General features: G+C 36.4%; 1 protein-coding gene across 1 annotated transcript in view; it reads right to left on the bottom strand.

Moving 5' to 3' along the window:
* Window positions 1–16863, bottom strand: part of Sun3 (Sad1 and UNC84 domain containing 3) — a 32030-nt gene that overhangs the window by 11627 nt on the left and 3540 nt on the right. The window contains exons 2-5 of the mRNA XM_046451364.2: window positions 12417–12520; window positions 5532–5572; window positions 3902–4073; window positions 2675–2759 (exon numbers count right to left, since the gene is read on the bottom strand). Of these exons, the coding sequence (XP_046307320.1) occupies window positions 2675–2759; window positions 3902–4073; window positions 5532–5572; window positions 12417–12455 (337 nt within the window). The 5' untranslated portion in view covers window positions 12456–12520. The remainder of the gene's footprint in view (window positions 1–2674; window positions 2760–3901; window positions 4074–5531; window positions 5573–12416; window positions 12521–16863) is intronic.

Below are 16863 nucleotides of genomic sequence, written 5' to 3'. Positions count from 1 at the left end.
TAACTTCACAGTTTTACTTATTTGGGGGAGGCCTCACACAAATGTACATCTCTAGTTACATTAAATGTACCATTGTCTTTTCATTTAAATGCCCATGTAATGAATGGACTATGCTTTGGTTAAACTCTTATGCCAGCTAGTTAAGACCAAGTTGGTAAAAATTGAGCTTGTTCCTTCCTATCTATTACTAAAAGTCAGCTGGGATTCCTTAGGGTCACTCTTAGGAACTTGCCTCTTAGCTTTTTTAGTGGCATCTTCCGGAATGGGTCGGAGTCTTGCTGACCAATGTGACTTCCCTTGGAAGCATCAGGGACATTTCCCTCTTCAATGACCTTCTTCTCTGCAGAATCCCCCTAATTGGGAGATCAGTTGACTCACCAAAGTGGTAGGGTTCAGCCCTTAGAGAAGTCCCAAGCTTCCTAGGAACTAGCTGACCTCAGAGGGCAAGAGCCAAAATATTGACTCTTTTTTTTTTTTTTTTTTTAGCCCTTTACCTTTTTTGATTGTTTTGGTTTTAAACATCCAGCAGGTCAGTTTCATCAGTCTTAAAGTGGGAGTACTGGGTTTAAACTTTAATGTCTATAACTTTACAGTTACTTATTCCTTCCACTTAATTGGGGTCAGTATTAGTACTAGAAGTCAGCCTTATATTTGTCTGTCCTATAGGCTTATTTCAAAATTAACTCCATGACCTTTTGATTACTGTAACTTTATAATAAGTTTTAAAATCAGGTAGTATGAGTTCCAACATTGTTTTTTCAAAACTGACTTGGATATTGCAATTCCTTTGCCACTGCATATACATTTTAGAAATAGTTTGTCAATTTCTACAAACTTCAAGAGTATTGAGATCTTCATGGCATTGAGTCTTCTAACTCATGAACATGGTATATCTATCCATTTACTTAGGTCTTCTTTTGTTTTATAAATGTTTTTAGTTTTTAGCACACAGATCCCCCACATATTTTGTTAAGACTTATACTTAAGTATTTCATATTTCACACACACACACACACTCACACACACACATAAACATACACATACACATACACACTGGTTCAAGCCTCACTTATTCTAGATTTTCTTTTGTAATTTTCTCTGTAAACAATCATGTTATCTATGAGTAGAGAGGTTTTTATTACTTTCTTTCCAATTTGCCTTTTCTTTCCTATCTCTTCCTCTCTGTACCTTTTTTGCTTCCTGCCTCACCTTACTGTTTAGAACTTTTATTACAATGTTGACTAGAAATGGTGAGAGTAGATACCAAGATCATTGTAATGTCATGTGTAGCTAATAAAAAAAAGAAATTAAAAAAAAAAAAAGAAATGGTGAGAGTAGATAATCTTACTTTGTTTCAAATCTTAGGGGAAAAACATTCACATTTATCTGTTTCAAAAATAAGTATGATACTAGCTGAAGGAATTTTTCAGGTATCCTTTATCAAGCTGAGGGAAATTTCTTTTTAGTTTGTTGAATAGATAAGTTGTTGGTGCAGTGAGCTTTGTTAAGGGACTTCGGTGGATCTAATTTGATGATCTGATGACTATATTTTTAATCTGTTGGTGTAGCAAGTAAATGGATTTATTTTTCAAAGGATAAACTGGACTTGTAGTTCTAAGAGAAACCCTGCTTAGTCATGCTGTATTATCATTCTTATATATTATTGGACTCAATTTGATAATATTTATTGAAGGATATTACATGATGATAATAGGGGCAAAAGTGAAACTTTTAGGCTTAAGTGTTTTCTTTCTTATTTTATTTATTTATTTGCAGTGTTGGACATCAACCCAAGACTTTGCATATGCTGTGTAAGCACTCTACTACTGCATTACATTCCTACTCCCAGAGTTGGTTTTGTTTTTTTTTTAAAGAAGGGTTTTTAACTATTCCTTTAATAAATGTACATTATCATTATCTACTTCTTCTTAAGTGACCTTGTACTTTTTCTTCCCCTCCTCTCTTTCCTTATCCATTGCTCATTGAACACATACTGCTCATAGATTGTTAATAGGCAGGACATTGTAGAGATTACTAAGGTTAATGACTCATAGCTTTAGCTCTTAAGAATTAATTTCAACTGGAAGATATTAAGAATATTATTTTGTAAATGACATTTAAACACTGGTACTTAGTCACTAATAATCCATTTAGATTTATTACATGTATAAATCATTTTAGTATATAATAATATAAAATATTTTTCTGTTTGCTATGCTTAAAATATTTTCTGCCTTCCCTAATTTCTTTGTGGCATCTCAACTTTTTTCCTCTAAATATTTATTTTTTAGTTGTACACAATACCTTTATTTTGCATATTTATTTTTATGTGGTGCTGAGGATCGAACCCAGGGCCTTGCATGTGCTAGGTGAGCGCTCTACTGCTGAGCCATAATTCCAGCCCGCATCTTGACTTTCTTTGTGGTCCTTTTAGTTGCATGCTAATGAAGATGCACAGTTTTCATGACCTCTAAGATTTGCATTCAGAAAACATAAAAGACAATCATTTCTAATCTCTTTTTTATTACCTGGTTTGATTAGGCTTGCCCTCTTGTAAGTTACATGTGGATAAATACGTTTTTCTAATAAAGACATTTAAAGAACAGAGAGAGAGATCCTACTTAAAGGATTCCTTATTTTTTTACAATTAGCTTTCCACATTTTCTGTACTCACCAGCTGACTTCAGGGCATAATCAGCCATTTGTACCATGTCCCCTCTCAACTTTTTGAGTACATAATGTATCAAGTTTGACATTTCCTGTAAAAGTTGTAAAAAAAAATCTTTTTAACAATATCTATCAACTGCTTCAGTTTTGGCTATTTACTATTGATCCAAACCTAAGTTCCCAATTCTGTAAAATAATAACACTTTGAACAGCTCTCAAACTGCTTCTGATCTAGGCATGGTATATGCATTTGGAATGACACTTTCATAATTCTGTGGAAATGGCCCTTCTCAGACACATGAAGTAACTAAAGCTACAATATTTTCAGGGACTCCCCATGGCCACACAGCAAGGTTGACCAGGGCCCCATCTGAATCCCTGTCCAGCACACCATAGCATTCCCCTGTGGAGTGTGAGATAGGGTTGTGCTACGTGATTTTCATTGGTGTCCTAATGTTTAACAATAAAGACTTGAACATTCTGTCCTTATTTGGTAACAATAAAGACTTGAACATTCTGTACTTATTTGGTACTCAGGCAGTTTACAAAGAATGGATGATTGCTTACATTAGAAAATTTCCATCCACTTGAATTAATTTACTGAATTCTGAAGGGTGTTCTGCTTTTAAAATAAACAAGTATCCTGAGCAGGTATAGCAGTTCTAGTTCTCACTGTAATACTTTGTCACAGTGACAAGGATAAAATGGGCGCAGGACACAGCAGAAGGTCAGTGCCAGATCTCAACGCACTTCAAAACATAGTGAGGAAGAGAAAGATGGTTGTGCTGGTGTCAGCAGAAGAGAAGCAAAGCCAAGCTTTTGTCAAAATCTGACCTAAATTACTAGCTTATCAGGATGGGAAATAAAAATTTCTTACTATCTAAATATTTGTGTACAAATATTTAATTCTAAATACTTTGTTTTTGTGGAAATATATTTTGTACCGATATTTTAATTCTAAACAACACTTTGGAAAATGAAACTGAATCAATTGATTTTTGTGGCAAGTAAGTCATACTGCAATCCAGCATCTTCTTGTGACACAGCACTGGTGAAAAAGTGAGTTTCCCAGGGCAAGCTCTAGTGAAAGAAAGTATCAGGGGAGAATGTCAAAAAGGACACAAGCTAAACAGAAGGTCGGAAGTAGGGTCTCAGGGCAGAGGAGCAGTGGGATTAGCAATGGGAAATCCAGTTTAATATCACCCCAGCCTCCCATGCCTCCAGCCCGCCTTGCCTCATCGAGCGTCTCTGAGCTGTCCTGGTCCTGGGCAGTGTCTCCTTGGACGTTCCAGCTGTAATTGTATGTGCCAGCCTTCATATCTCTAAGTAATGCTTTCAGAACATCTATTTGTTCAATTAAAAATAGAATTTCACGAAAATTGTTTTCCAAAGTCTGGCTTTCCTTCCTGTACATGGAGAATTATAAGGTAAAGAAGTGAGACTTAAAGTCCCTGTTATCTGAGGGTGCTGGGCTTCCATGCCAGCAATGGGAAACATAATCATATGAGGAAGGACAGAGAAGGGAAGGCACGTTTGTCAAAAGCATTATATTTCACTATGTAAAATAATCAAAGGCATTCAGAAGACATGTCTTGAGGGTGTCCTGATGCTTGACTGTGCTCCACTTGTGGCAAGCAAGGCTCAACTTTGATTGTCCTTCAGTTGGGTGACTTTACACATGTGAATCCTAAATCACAAATGTCATACTCTTTCAAATTGAGACACCTCGCATTTCAAGAGCAGTACAAAGCACCGATTTTCAAACTGTGGCTTAGAGTTCTGTGGAAGTTCTTGGAAGTGCTTTCACTGGTTTTACAGTCCAAATGTGCAAGATGTTGTTTCCAAGAACGTTTTGTACTACTTTTACAGCTTGAAAATTACTCATAAAGAGTATAAGAAAATGTCAAGTGAACAGGTATTTCTTGATATTGATAAAAATATAAGCACTGTATCTCTAGTATTTTTCTCAAAATTGTTAAATACATGTTTAAAATTGGGAAAATACAAATATTTCAAAGAAGCAAACAAATTTTAAATTTTGGTGGGCTTTTAATAGTTTTTATTCCATGCAAAAAAAAAATCAGTAACAAAATAGAGATCGTATTTGTAATTGTGTGTTCCAAAACATTCTAAAATCATTAAATATATTTTAGAATTATTTTAATGGCTTCATAATTCCCCATTACATGAGTAGACTCTAATGTATTTAAATAATGGCCTATTTTTCTCATCTAGGTTGTCTTCCATTTTTTATAATCATAAATAATATTGGAAGCACATCAAATATATATTTTCTTAAGGAATGATCCATGGAAGTAGAAACATATCAAAGGGCAAGTAATTTCCTAAAGCAATAAAAATGCTATTTTTTTTTGGTTTACAGAAACATACTTACTATAAAGAAAAAAAACACAACAGAGAAATATAAGAAATAATATTTCCCAAAACTTCACTCCTAGAATTTATCATCATTCATATTTTGTGACACTATGCCTAGCATTTCTCTGTGCACACATTACAGATGGAAAGGAAAGAAGAAGAGAAACAAAAAATGAAAACTAGAGGGTTAGAAGTGAATTGGTCGTGTGTATCATTTCTAATTTACAATTAGTATGTTTAATTTTATTTGAATTTATAGAAGGAAATAGCCCAAGAAAATTGCTCTCCCTCACTCATGCATATATGTTATTTTAAAGCAAACTGCTTTTTTTATGGGGGAAAAGAGGAAATGGTCAGGAAAATATATTCTTGTCTGGCATGAAGAAATATGGCTTGAAAATATGGGGAAATGACTTTAGTTTTATCATTGTACAAAAACATTTCAGCATTTGGAACCACACCAGAGTGACAAATATCTTACTTACTTTAAGAGTTCCAGTTGCTCTTTAGGCATACGAAGTCTGATCTGAAATAAATAAATAAGTAGATAGGTAGATAGATAAATGGTAAGTCATTAGGAATCCTGCCTATTTGACTGAGTTTTCTTTTGAAATCACACTTGAACCCTTGAGGCTCAGAACATGAGATGATGAGAGACATAGGAGTATCCTCCAAAGTGTCCACATCCTTCTGTCTCATCTGTGCATGGTTATTATACTAGGAGAAGAAGAGTAACACAGAGATCTACTTAATAAAGAGGGGCATCCAACTGAAACTCTAAGATGGGGTTATCCTTTCCTGTTTCTTAAAATGATGAAAGTGCTAAACAGGGTCTAAGAGTGGGAGAGGAAGAGAGGAAAGGGGGAAGGAGTGAGAGGAAGGATAAGAGTCTAGGATGATTTTGAGCCTAGAGGATCATGCTGAGCCCTTTGGCTTATCCCTGTAAACAAGGAGCCCTGGAATCCTCCATTTCTAAATAAAAAAGTGATGTGATTAACTTTGGGTTAGGTCAGCAATAAAAATCAGAACAGCAGTCGTGTCTAATCTTGACAAGGCATCTGGGTAAGGATTGGGCAGGTGGTGCCCTAGCCAAGATGAGATCAGGGGAAATGAATTTGGTGGTTAGACACACTTGATGTGCGTGGGAGGGAGGCATTATGAAGCATCTGTAAGGAGACAAACAATGGAGAGATGGTGTCGGATTGTGGGGTCTGCACTCTGGAAGTGCACAAAGGGCTGCTGCACACCCTGTGCCTCTGTCCAGGATGTAGCCCAATTGCCAATTCCCCCCTCTGAAAAGACCTCAGCAGGGCAGCCAGTGCCACTGTTCCCATGAGCTCATCCTGTTCTGTCTTTTCCAGGCTCTCCCATGTGTGATGGTGACTGGATGCTCCCATTTTAGACACCGTAAGATTACAGAACTGGGAGCAACCTGAAGCTCCCTACATCCTCCCCATCCACCTGTACTCAAGCGTGGGATTAGCACACGCACATCTACGTACTCACACAGGCATACTCAAACGCATTTATGCACATTCATATACACATTTTTACACATACACACATGTGCTCTTAGCACACATATACACCCATTAAAAAGCATACATATACACTCACACACACACACACACACACATACATGCACGCCTAGCACCTACTCTAACACAGAATGCTCAGAAGAGGGTCTGTGTGGGAGCCAACAAGAGTAGTTAGTAGCAGACAGAGGAGACATATAAAAAGAGGATCCTGATACAAATGGTCAGCAACACTCATGGCCTCTGACATTCTTTCTTTCTGGTTCAGAACTCACTTTCGCTGACATATATATTTACTGAACATGGTTTATTGTTGGTTCAGGAGTATGGTACATTTCACTATGTTCAAGGAAAATAGCACAAACCAGAGTGGAGGAATAAAAACTCCACTGACTCAAGCAATAACTCCATTGGATAAATTATAGCTTCCATTGTGTAGGATTCCATCAGTTTTTTCCTGAACTTCTATCCTAAGTGAAAATTTCTCCTGTCAGTCTGAAAGAGGCATCCATGTACTTATTGGTCATTTCCTTTTGGTAACAAAGCCCACCTTTCAGGAGTTCCAAAGAAAACTCAAAGAGACTGTATGAGGTCTCTGGGGCTGCTAAAACAAATGGTTGCAAATGGGAGGCTTGAAACACCAGAAATGTATTCTCTCACAGTTGTTTCTGAAGGCCAGGAGTTAGACATTAAGGTGCCAACAGGGTATCTTTGAAAGGCCCTCAGGGAGAGTTGTTTCTTATTTCCTCCAGCTTCTGAGGGCTCTTGTCATTCTTGATTGTGGCTACATCACTCCAGTCTCAGCCTCTATTCTCCATGTTTCTCTCCTCCATGTGTCTTTTATACGGACACTTGTTGGATTCAAGGCCCATTATCCAGGTTGATTGAATATTAATTACAACTGCAAAGATCCCTTTTTCCAAATTAAAGTCACTCAGACTCTGAGGGTTAGGATGTAGACTTATCTTTTGAGGGGGTCACCTTTCAACTCCCTACAGAAAACATCAATGTTATCTGGGCCTGGGAGTTTTGGCTTAGTGTAAAGCACTTGCCTACCATGCACAAAACCCTGGGTTTAATCACCAGCCCCCTTCTCCCCTAACACACACAATGTTATCTGGGAAATATTGCTCCATCTTTCTTCTCTGATTAATTTGCTTTTTTGTTACAAAGAATCTCAGTTCCCATCAGTTTTTCTCAGTTTGCTCCGTGAAACACAGAGGGACATTTTACAAATGCTGTTGTGCAATGTGTGATAACGGCGTCAGGATGGAATGCAGGGTGTCACCCAGGAAAAAAACTACCTGGCATTTTCTCCCCTGCTGAACAATACAATCTTTTATAGGCTCTCCTCAACATTTTTCTTTTGACAGGGATGTGGATTTGGGAGCTTATTATAGCTAGGTAGAAATTCTCATTTCTAGCTTTTCAGTTTGTTTGAGTAAGTTCCCTATCAGTAGGGGCTGTGTTTTCAATGTTTCTTTCTTCTGTTCTGGCCTTAAAAGAATTATAGAAAAGACTCCTTAATTAATTTTCTGATAAATGAATTTGAGAGCTCCTTAAACAATAAAACTTTCTACAGTTTTTAAAACGTTTGTATTTTGCTCCATTCCCAAAAGCTTTTCAGGTTTTATCCATTATAGGAAGGTGTGTGTGTGTGTGTGTGTGTGTGTGTGTGTAGAATAAAAACATGCAGGACAAAAAATAAACAAGGACATAAAAGCAAAGAGAAAATAAAGGTTGGAAAAGTAAAATGATGCTAGAAGCATGTTTGAACATACATGGGTCTTAAATTCTTAGAAGTCATTAGCTATGGGTCATAAATTTGTTTCTGAGAATCATGGCAGCTAACTCGAGTGGGAATAGGAATGATCAAAATCCACAGTGTATAAAACAGAAACAGATTCAGGACTGAAGGTGTAGCTCCATGACAGAGCACTTGCCTAACATGCCCAAGGCTTTGGGTACTATTCCTAGTACCGCAAAATTTTTTTTAAAAAGAAAAATACTGCAGAGGCTGCTTTGTGTACAGTTTGTAATCCCTCTGCAACACTTCTGGAAATAGGACTGATGTTCAGCTTTCTAAGAACCTGTCCTTTCTGTCCCTCCCTGTGGATAGGCAGCCTCACCACAAAGGCAAATCCCCAAGAATGTAAGACAGCCACAGCATCCAAGATGCACACCCTGCAGGAAAACTGTTTCTGCAATAAAGATGGACTCCTGGCAGAACTCCTGTAGTTAATTCTAATCATGAATTAAGAGAGAATCTGTCTGCATGTGCAGCCAATTGAACAGATAGAGGATTTACAGCCTCCTGGGGTATAAAGGCAGCAAGTGGAGGCAGCCAAGAGAAGGCCACAGGCAGAGAGAGCCTCAGCTTTATTTGCTTAGCCTTTTTAAAAATCTTCCCTAGTATTGGGTAATGCTAGGCAACCGCTCTGCTACTAAACTATAGCCCCAGTACTGTTTTGCTTTATTAAGATAATGTTGACTGCTAACCCAACATTTTATGCCTTAAAACATAGCTCTGATAATTTAGCTTAGATAAATTCAGTAAGGTGTATGAAATTTGGCCATATGAATGTTAATTTTATTCTCACTACAAAATTCATTAAGATGTTTAATTTTAAACTGTATAATTTCCAGGTGAATACTAGAAGACATAATGATTGCAGTCTGTGTCCCTGGGTAAATAATTAAGCTTGCTGCTTAATGTGGGGCTTTAGATATAAACCAGTTAAATGATGGAGCAAATAATTTGAAATCATGGTCTTAAATTCATCCTGGAGACAGTAAGTCTATGGTTTCTGAGGCTACACTGTGTGTGACAATAAGATTTCATCCTTCATGTAAGCAGGGAGCAGTTGGCAGGTTGAGTCGCAGCCAAGTCTTGTGTTTAGATTTCAGCTTCAGGATTTGTAGCTGTTCAACCTCAGGCTGCTGCATTTCCTTGCTTTGATACAAGCTTCCTAATTTATTCATGGATCTAGTAAGACTTTTCTTAAAGGGTCGTTTTGAGGCTAAAGTGAAACATGTATTTGATGTGCTTAGGACTGGTTCGGATGCATGACTGTTATCCTGTTCTTCATGGTGGGAGAGTAGGAAGCATATCTAGCTTTTTTGAAAAGGTGTATTAAGTCATTAACATAAAAAAGATTACCTCAGGATTGCAAATACTCCATGTTTATCCTTTTTTTAGAAGTGTATATTATAGTGACACAGCCACAACAATGTTCATAGCAGCTCAATTTACAATACCTAAACTGTGGAACCGACCCAGATGTCCTTCAATAGATGAATGGAAAAAGAAACTGTGGTATATATACCCAATGAAATATTACTCAGGATTAAAAGAGAATAAAATTATGGTATTTGCAGGTTCATGGATGGAGGTGGAGAATATCATGCTAAGCAAAGTAAGTCATTCCAAAAAAGAAAGAAACAAACAAACAAAAAAACCAAAGGCTGAATGTTCTCTCAGATAAGTGGATGCTGATCCATAATGGTGGGGGGAGAATGGAGGAACTTTGATTGGGCAAAGGGGAGGGAGGGATGGGGAGGGGGCAGGGGACAGGAAAAATGGTGGAATGAGATGAACATCATTACTCTAGGTACATGTATGACTGCACATATGGTGCAACTCTACATCATGTACAACCAGAGAAATTAAAAGTTGTTTTTCATTTGTATACAATGAATCGAAATGCATTCTGCTATCATGTATAAGTAATTTGAACAAAAAAAGAAGCATATCCTAAGTAAATAATCAAAGATGATTGAAGACACTTAGCCACAAGATGTTCATGTTTATAATACTGAAAAATTAGAAACAGTTCAATTGTGCAGATATAAGTATAAACTGAAAATATTATTTATAAGCCATAAAATGATATTATAAAATAATGTCTAAAGACAGGGGACATGTGTAATCTATTGTTATTAAGCTGACCAAAGCAAGCTATGGAACAGCATCTACTGCATGTAGCTTGGGATCTATAAAGTGCTCACATAGAACTAAGTCACAATCAGTCCCCAGTGATTTCTGATGGCTTTTGTGTGTGTGAAAACCAGCATAACACTGGGCAAAAGTGAAACGATTGTAACTAATCCTCAACTTCAGTATCATAAAAATACTGCCCTTAGAGCCTTAGGCACTTTTTAAAGGGAGAACACTGTTGAGGATGCTGATCAGAGGGGTTACCCAATACTCAGGCCCTAGTAGCACCTGCCAGACATATTTAACCTGCCAGACATATTTATGAATGTGAAAAACAGAACTAATCTGGGGTGTATGTGTGTGATTTTCTTTTAAGGAACTGGTCATGCAATTGTGGGGTTTGCAAGTCTGAAATTGTTAGGGAAAATTGGCAGGATGGAGATCCAGGGAAGAGTTGATGCTGTAGTTCAAGTTTAAAGATCATATGGAGAGAAGCTGGGGTTGAGGTTCAGTAGTAGAGTGCTTGCCTCAAATGTGTGAGGCACTGGGTTCGATTCTCAGAACCACATATAAATAAATAATAAAGGTCCATCAACAACTAAAATGAATAAAATAAATAAAATTTAAAAAAGATCATATGGGGGCAGAATTCCCTCTTCCCTAGGAGATCTCATTTTTTCTTTTTTTCTTTTGAGCTACTCAACTGGCTGGATAAAGCCCACCCATATTAGAGAGGGTAATCTCCTTTATTTAAAGCCTATTGATTACATGCTAATCAGATCTGAAAAACTCCTTCATAGTAACATTTACACTGGGCTTGAGCAAATATTGAGGCAATGTGGCTTAGCCAAGAAGACATAAAATTAACCTTCACAATGAGGGTAAGTCATAAACAGACAATAACTGGATCCTCTACTGTCCACCCTGAATGTTCATCTCTGTTTTATTGGGAATGAGCTAACTATCTGGCCCATCTCCCAATGGCTTGGGTTCTGGTCTTTGCTGTGAGGATGCCCATCTGTCAGAGGCTGACTCCATGTGGAGTTTCCACAAGACTGTACTTTTGTCCAGGACTTGGGCTCAGAGATTCTTAGAATATACAAAGAGAAACATTTTTATGATTTGGAGTGATTCCAGGTGTCATCCTATGAACTTCCAGGGAAATGTTTCACTGGCCTTGAATCCTGCAGGAACCATACCTGTGCAATTGCCTTTCCTTAGGGTTTCCACATGGCAAAACACATTGGAATATAACCATTTCTGGATGAACTGGGAAGTAGAGGATGTCAGAAGACCTGCCTTAGGGAAAAGGGCAGGAAGTATATCTAAGCACTCAGGTCCAGGATCAGGATGGAGCCACCTCTGTGTTAAAAGGTCAGCACATGTGTGGACGCAAGTCAATTCGTCTGCCTCTTCCCATGGTGCAGTGGAGACCAGGCCAAGGATCCATCAACTTTTTCCCTCACGTTTTCTGAGGTCTAAGTACAGAATGGATAAAGCTCAGTGTGAAATGTTAGGGAGGTGTGCTTGGGCTAGGGTGGACCAGAAGAGGATAGATAGTCAAGGACTGGCCTCCATCTAAACCCACTGAGATCAAACTAGCTTCAGGGTGAAAGAAAATACTATACTGCTCAGAGTATCAGAAAATTTAACAATAAAGATTGATCTGCCATTTTTCTTTATGCTGGAGCTTCTAGTGGGGTACTTGTAAGGATCAGAAGCTGTGGAGAATTTTAGGGCCTCTTTGGAAAGGGCCACTTAAAAGAACTCTTCTTCATATATTATTTCTATAAGATAGTCTCACACAAAACCAAATCACATACTGCAAGCTAGACCCGTCCTGTAGCATATTAAGTTTTAAAAGAGTGACATACAACAATAACTTAAAAAAGCATCACCTGGTAATTATAAAGTCTTGAACCATATTCTGCAATCATGGCATATAATTGACTGGATTTCTGATGAAACTCTGTTTGTTTAAGCCAATGATGGTTTAGAAGTCCTGTTACAGAAAAGACAATTCTGGTTAAAGAATTTATCTGTAAATATTTCACATGCATTAACAGTATTTTTCCTAAGCAGGAGGACATAGATAGATAAGGCAAATAGATACTCTATAAGGTCCTTGGGTAACAACATAGAAAATGGCAGAACAGGACATTCAAAGAATCAGTCATCCACAGAAACAATCAGAGCACAAAAAGACTAAAAGGATTAACTCTAGAATCCTGATCTACAACAGATTTGAGATGGGAGAAAAAAAACAAAACAGTGAACTTGAAGCTGTAGACTACAGAACTTGAAATTCTGTAGTCTAAGGAACAAAAAGATCAACACAGGCACTGTGGCAGTCCCTGAAGGAGGAATGTGAAAGGGACAGAAAGAATATGTAAAGGAATAATGGCTGAAAACTTTCCAAATTTTATGGAAAACATGATCCATGCATTCAAGAAGTTCATTAAACTCCAAATAGACAAACTTCAAAAATATCCACAAGACAACACTTTACACTTAGACTGTTAAAAGATAAAGACATAGAAAGAAACCTGAAAATGGCAAGAGAGAAATGCCTTCTCAGTAGGAATATCACTTGCTTTCTCTTTAGAAGTCATGGAGGACAGAAAGCAGTGAGATAATATAATATTTAAAGTGCCAAAAATAAAAAATAATGACACGGGTGCCAAAACAATAGAAATTATATATCCAGCAAAACTATCCTTATAAATGAAAATAAAAATTTAATACATTCCCAGAAAAAAAATCTGAGAGCATCATTATCATTAGACCTATCCTATTAAAAAATGCTAAGGGGAGTCCTTCAGGCAGAAGCGAAAGGATGTTCAAAAGAGTAATTCAGTTCCATATAAAGAACTCAGTATTTTTCTGTAAAGGTAACAACATAGGAAGAACAGCATCATTGAATTTTTGGTTGGTAACTCCTTTTAAAATTTCCTACATGATTTAAAAGACAAATGTACAAAAGATAATTACAAGTCCATATTAATGCATACACAGCATATAAAGAAGCAATTTTAACAATATAAAGAGGGGAAGAGTTATAGAGAAACAGAGTATTTTGATACTATTAAAACTTGTTTGCTATCAACTCAAATTATATTGTTATGAAGAGCATGTTCATATATAACTCCCATGGTAAACACTAAGAAATTACCTACACATGTAATAGAAGATAAAACAGTATACTACAAAAATCAATTAAACACAGAGAAAGGCAATAACAGAGGAAATGAGGAACAAAAAATAGTATATAACATAGAAAAAAAATAAAAAGTGAGGCTCAGTGGTACATGCTTGTAATGCCAGTGACTTGGGAGGCCAAAGCAGAAGGATGGAGAATTGGAGGTCAGTCTTGGCAACTTAGTGAGACCTTGGCCCCTCAGGATAAGAGGGGCCAAGGATATAGCTCAGTGGTAGAGCACCCCTGGGTTTAATCACTATTACTTCCAAAATAAAAACTAAAATTAAAAATAAAAATTTAAAGAAGGCACAAAAATCCCTTTCTTTATTGGTAATTTAAATGTAAATTAATTAAACTCTCCAAATAAAAAGTAGAGACTGTCAAAATGGACTTAAAAACATGATTAAACTGCTCATATGAGACTCATTTTAGAACCCAGTCTGAAAACTATTTGTTGAAAGAAATCAAAGAACTACATAAATAGAAAGGGAATCCATCAATCCATGTTCATGAGCTGGAAGATTTACTATGGTTAAGATGGCAATGCTATCCAAAGCTATCTACGGATTCAAAGCAATCCCAATTGAAATCCTACCAATGTAATACTGGTATAAATAATAGAAGCACAGAAAAATTGGATAGAATTATGAATCCCAAAATAAATCTATACGTCTATGGCCACGTGAATTTTGGGCAAAGGTGCAAATACTATTCAAAGATTTCTATGAGAAAAGAATTATCTGTTTTAATAAATAGGGCTGGGTTGACTGAATATTCACATGCAAAATAATGAACTTGGGCTGTTACCTTGCCATATACACAAAAACAAACTCAAAAGAGATAAATTACCTAATATAAAGGCTAGAACTACAAGACTACTACTAAAACAGGATAAATATTCAGATTTGGGGTTTGGCAATTCTTTGACAAGACACCAGCAAAATTATAAACTTTTGTGCATCAAGGACATTATAAAAAAGTGAAAAGAGAACTCACAGAATGAAAAAATATATTTTCAAATTATATGTCTAGGATGGGTTTTAATATACAAAGAATATAAAGAACTCTTACAACTCAACAATGGAAGGACAAAAAAATTCAAAAATGAGCAAAAGATAAATAGACAGGCCTTCAAGGAACACATGAAAATAGCCAAAAAGCTCATGAGAAGATGCTTAACAATGAAACTGAAAACACCATCAAAAACCTACCAATGGGGGCTGGGTTGTGGCTCAGCCATAGAGTGTTTGCCTCACATGTGTGAGACATTGGATTTGTTCCCCAGTACTACATAAAAATAAATAAATAAACAAAATAAAGGTATCACCCATCTACAACTAAATAACAACAATAACAACAAAATAACCTACCAACAAAGAAAAGCTTGGGATCAGAAGGATTCTCAGCTGGGTTCTACCAGACCTTTTTTTTTAATGTAAATTTTTAAAAATGTATACATGACAGCAGAATGCATTACAATTCTTATTACATATATAGAGTACAATTTTTCATATCTCTGGTTGTATACACAGTATATTCACACCAATTCGTGTCTTCATACATGTACTTTGGATAGTAATGATCATCACATTTCTACCAGACCTTTAAAGAAGAACTAATACCAATTCTCCTCAAATTATTCTATGAAATAGAAAAGAAAGGAACCCTTCCAACTCATTCTATGAGCTAGTATCACACCTTGATACCAAAACCAAACAAAGACACATCAAGGAAAGAAAACTGCAGACCAATATCGCTGATAAACATAGATGCAAAAATTCTTAATAAAATATTAAAAAGATAGTGCACTATGATCAAGTGGGGTTCATCCCAGGAATGCAAGTTTGGTTCACAATAAGGAAATCAATAAATGTAATTCATCATATCAATAGACTTAAAGATAAGAATCATATGATCATCACAATAGATGCAGAAAAAGCACTTGTTAAAATACAGCCCTGCTTCATGTTCAAAACACTAGAAAAACTAGGGATATCAGAAACATATCTCAACATTGTAAAAGCCATATATGCTAAACCCAGGCCAACAACATTCTAAATAAAGAAAAAGAAAGCACTCCCTTTAAAAACTAGAACAAGATAGGGATGCCCTCTTTCATCACTTCTATTCAACACAGTCATTGAAACTCTAGCCAAAGCAATTATACAGAAGAAAGAAATTAAAGGGGTATGAAGAGGAAAAGAAGAACTCAAACTATCCCTATTTGCTGATGACATGATTCTATGTTTAGAAGACCCAAAAACCTCCACTCAAAACTTCCAGAAGTCATAAATGAATTCAGCAAAGTAGTAAGATAAAAAATTCATACCCATGAATCAATTGCATTCCTAAATATCAGTGATAAATCAGCTGAAAGAGAAATTGGGAAAGTATCCCATTGACAGTACCATCAAAAACATAAAATATTTGGGAATCTTATAACAAAAAAGATGAAAAACCTCTGTATCAAAAACAATAGAACTCTAAAGAAAGAAATTGAAGAAAACCTTAGAATATGAAACTATCTCCCATGTTCTTAGGTAAGAAGAATAACTGTTGTCAAAATGGCCATATTACCAAAAGTGCTACACAGATTTAAAGCAATTCCTATGAAAATTCCAATGACATTCTTCATAGAAATAGAAAAAGCAGTTTTGAAATTCATTTGGAAAAATAAGAGGTCCAGAAGAGCCAAAGCAATCCTCAGTGAGAAGACTGAAGCACGAGGCATCACAATACCAGACCTAAAATTATACCACAGAGCTATAGTAACAAAACAGTATGGTACTGGCACTAAAAAAGACATGAAAACCAATAGTACAGAATGGAAGACACAGAGACAAACCCACATAAATACAGTAGTCTCATACTAGACAAAGGTGCCATAAACATACATTGGTAAAAAGATAGCCTCTCTTCAACAAGTGGTGCTGGGAAAACTGAAAATTCAGATGTAGCAAAATGAAATTAGACATCTATCTCTCACCCTGCACAAAACTCAACTCAATGTGGATCAACTACATTAAACCAGAGACCCTGCACCTGCTAGAAGAGAAAGTAGGCCCAAATCTACTTATGTTGGCTTAGGAACTGACTTCCTTAATAACACTCCTAAAGCTCAAGAAGTAAAAATCAAGAATCAATAA

This window comes from Marmota monax, unplaced genomic scaffold, assembly GCF_021218885.2.
Source record: "Marmota monax isolate L192 unplaced genomic scaffold, Marmota_monax_Labrador192_F-V1.1 WCK01_AAM20220418_F8-fsc00342, whole genome shotgun sequence".
NCBI classification, from domain to species: domain Eukaryota; kingdom Metazoa; phylum Chordata; class Mammalia; order Rodentia; family Sciuridae; genus Marmota; species Marmota monax.
This window is presented reverse-complemented; position numbering and strand designations above follow the sequence as displayed.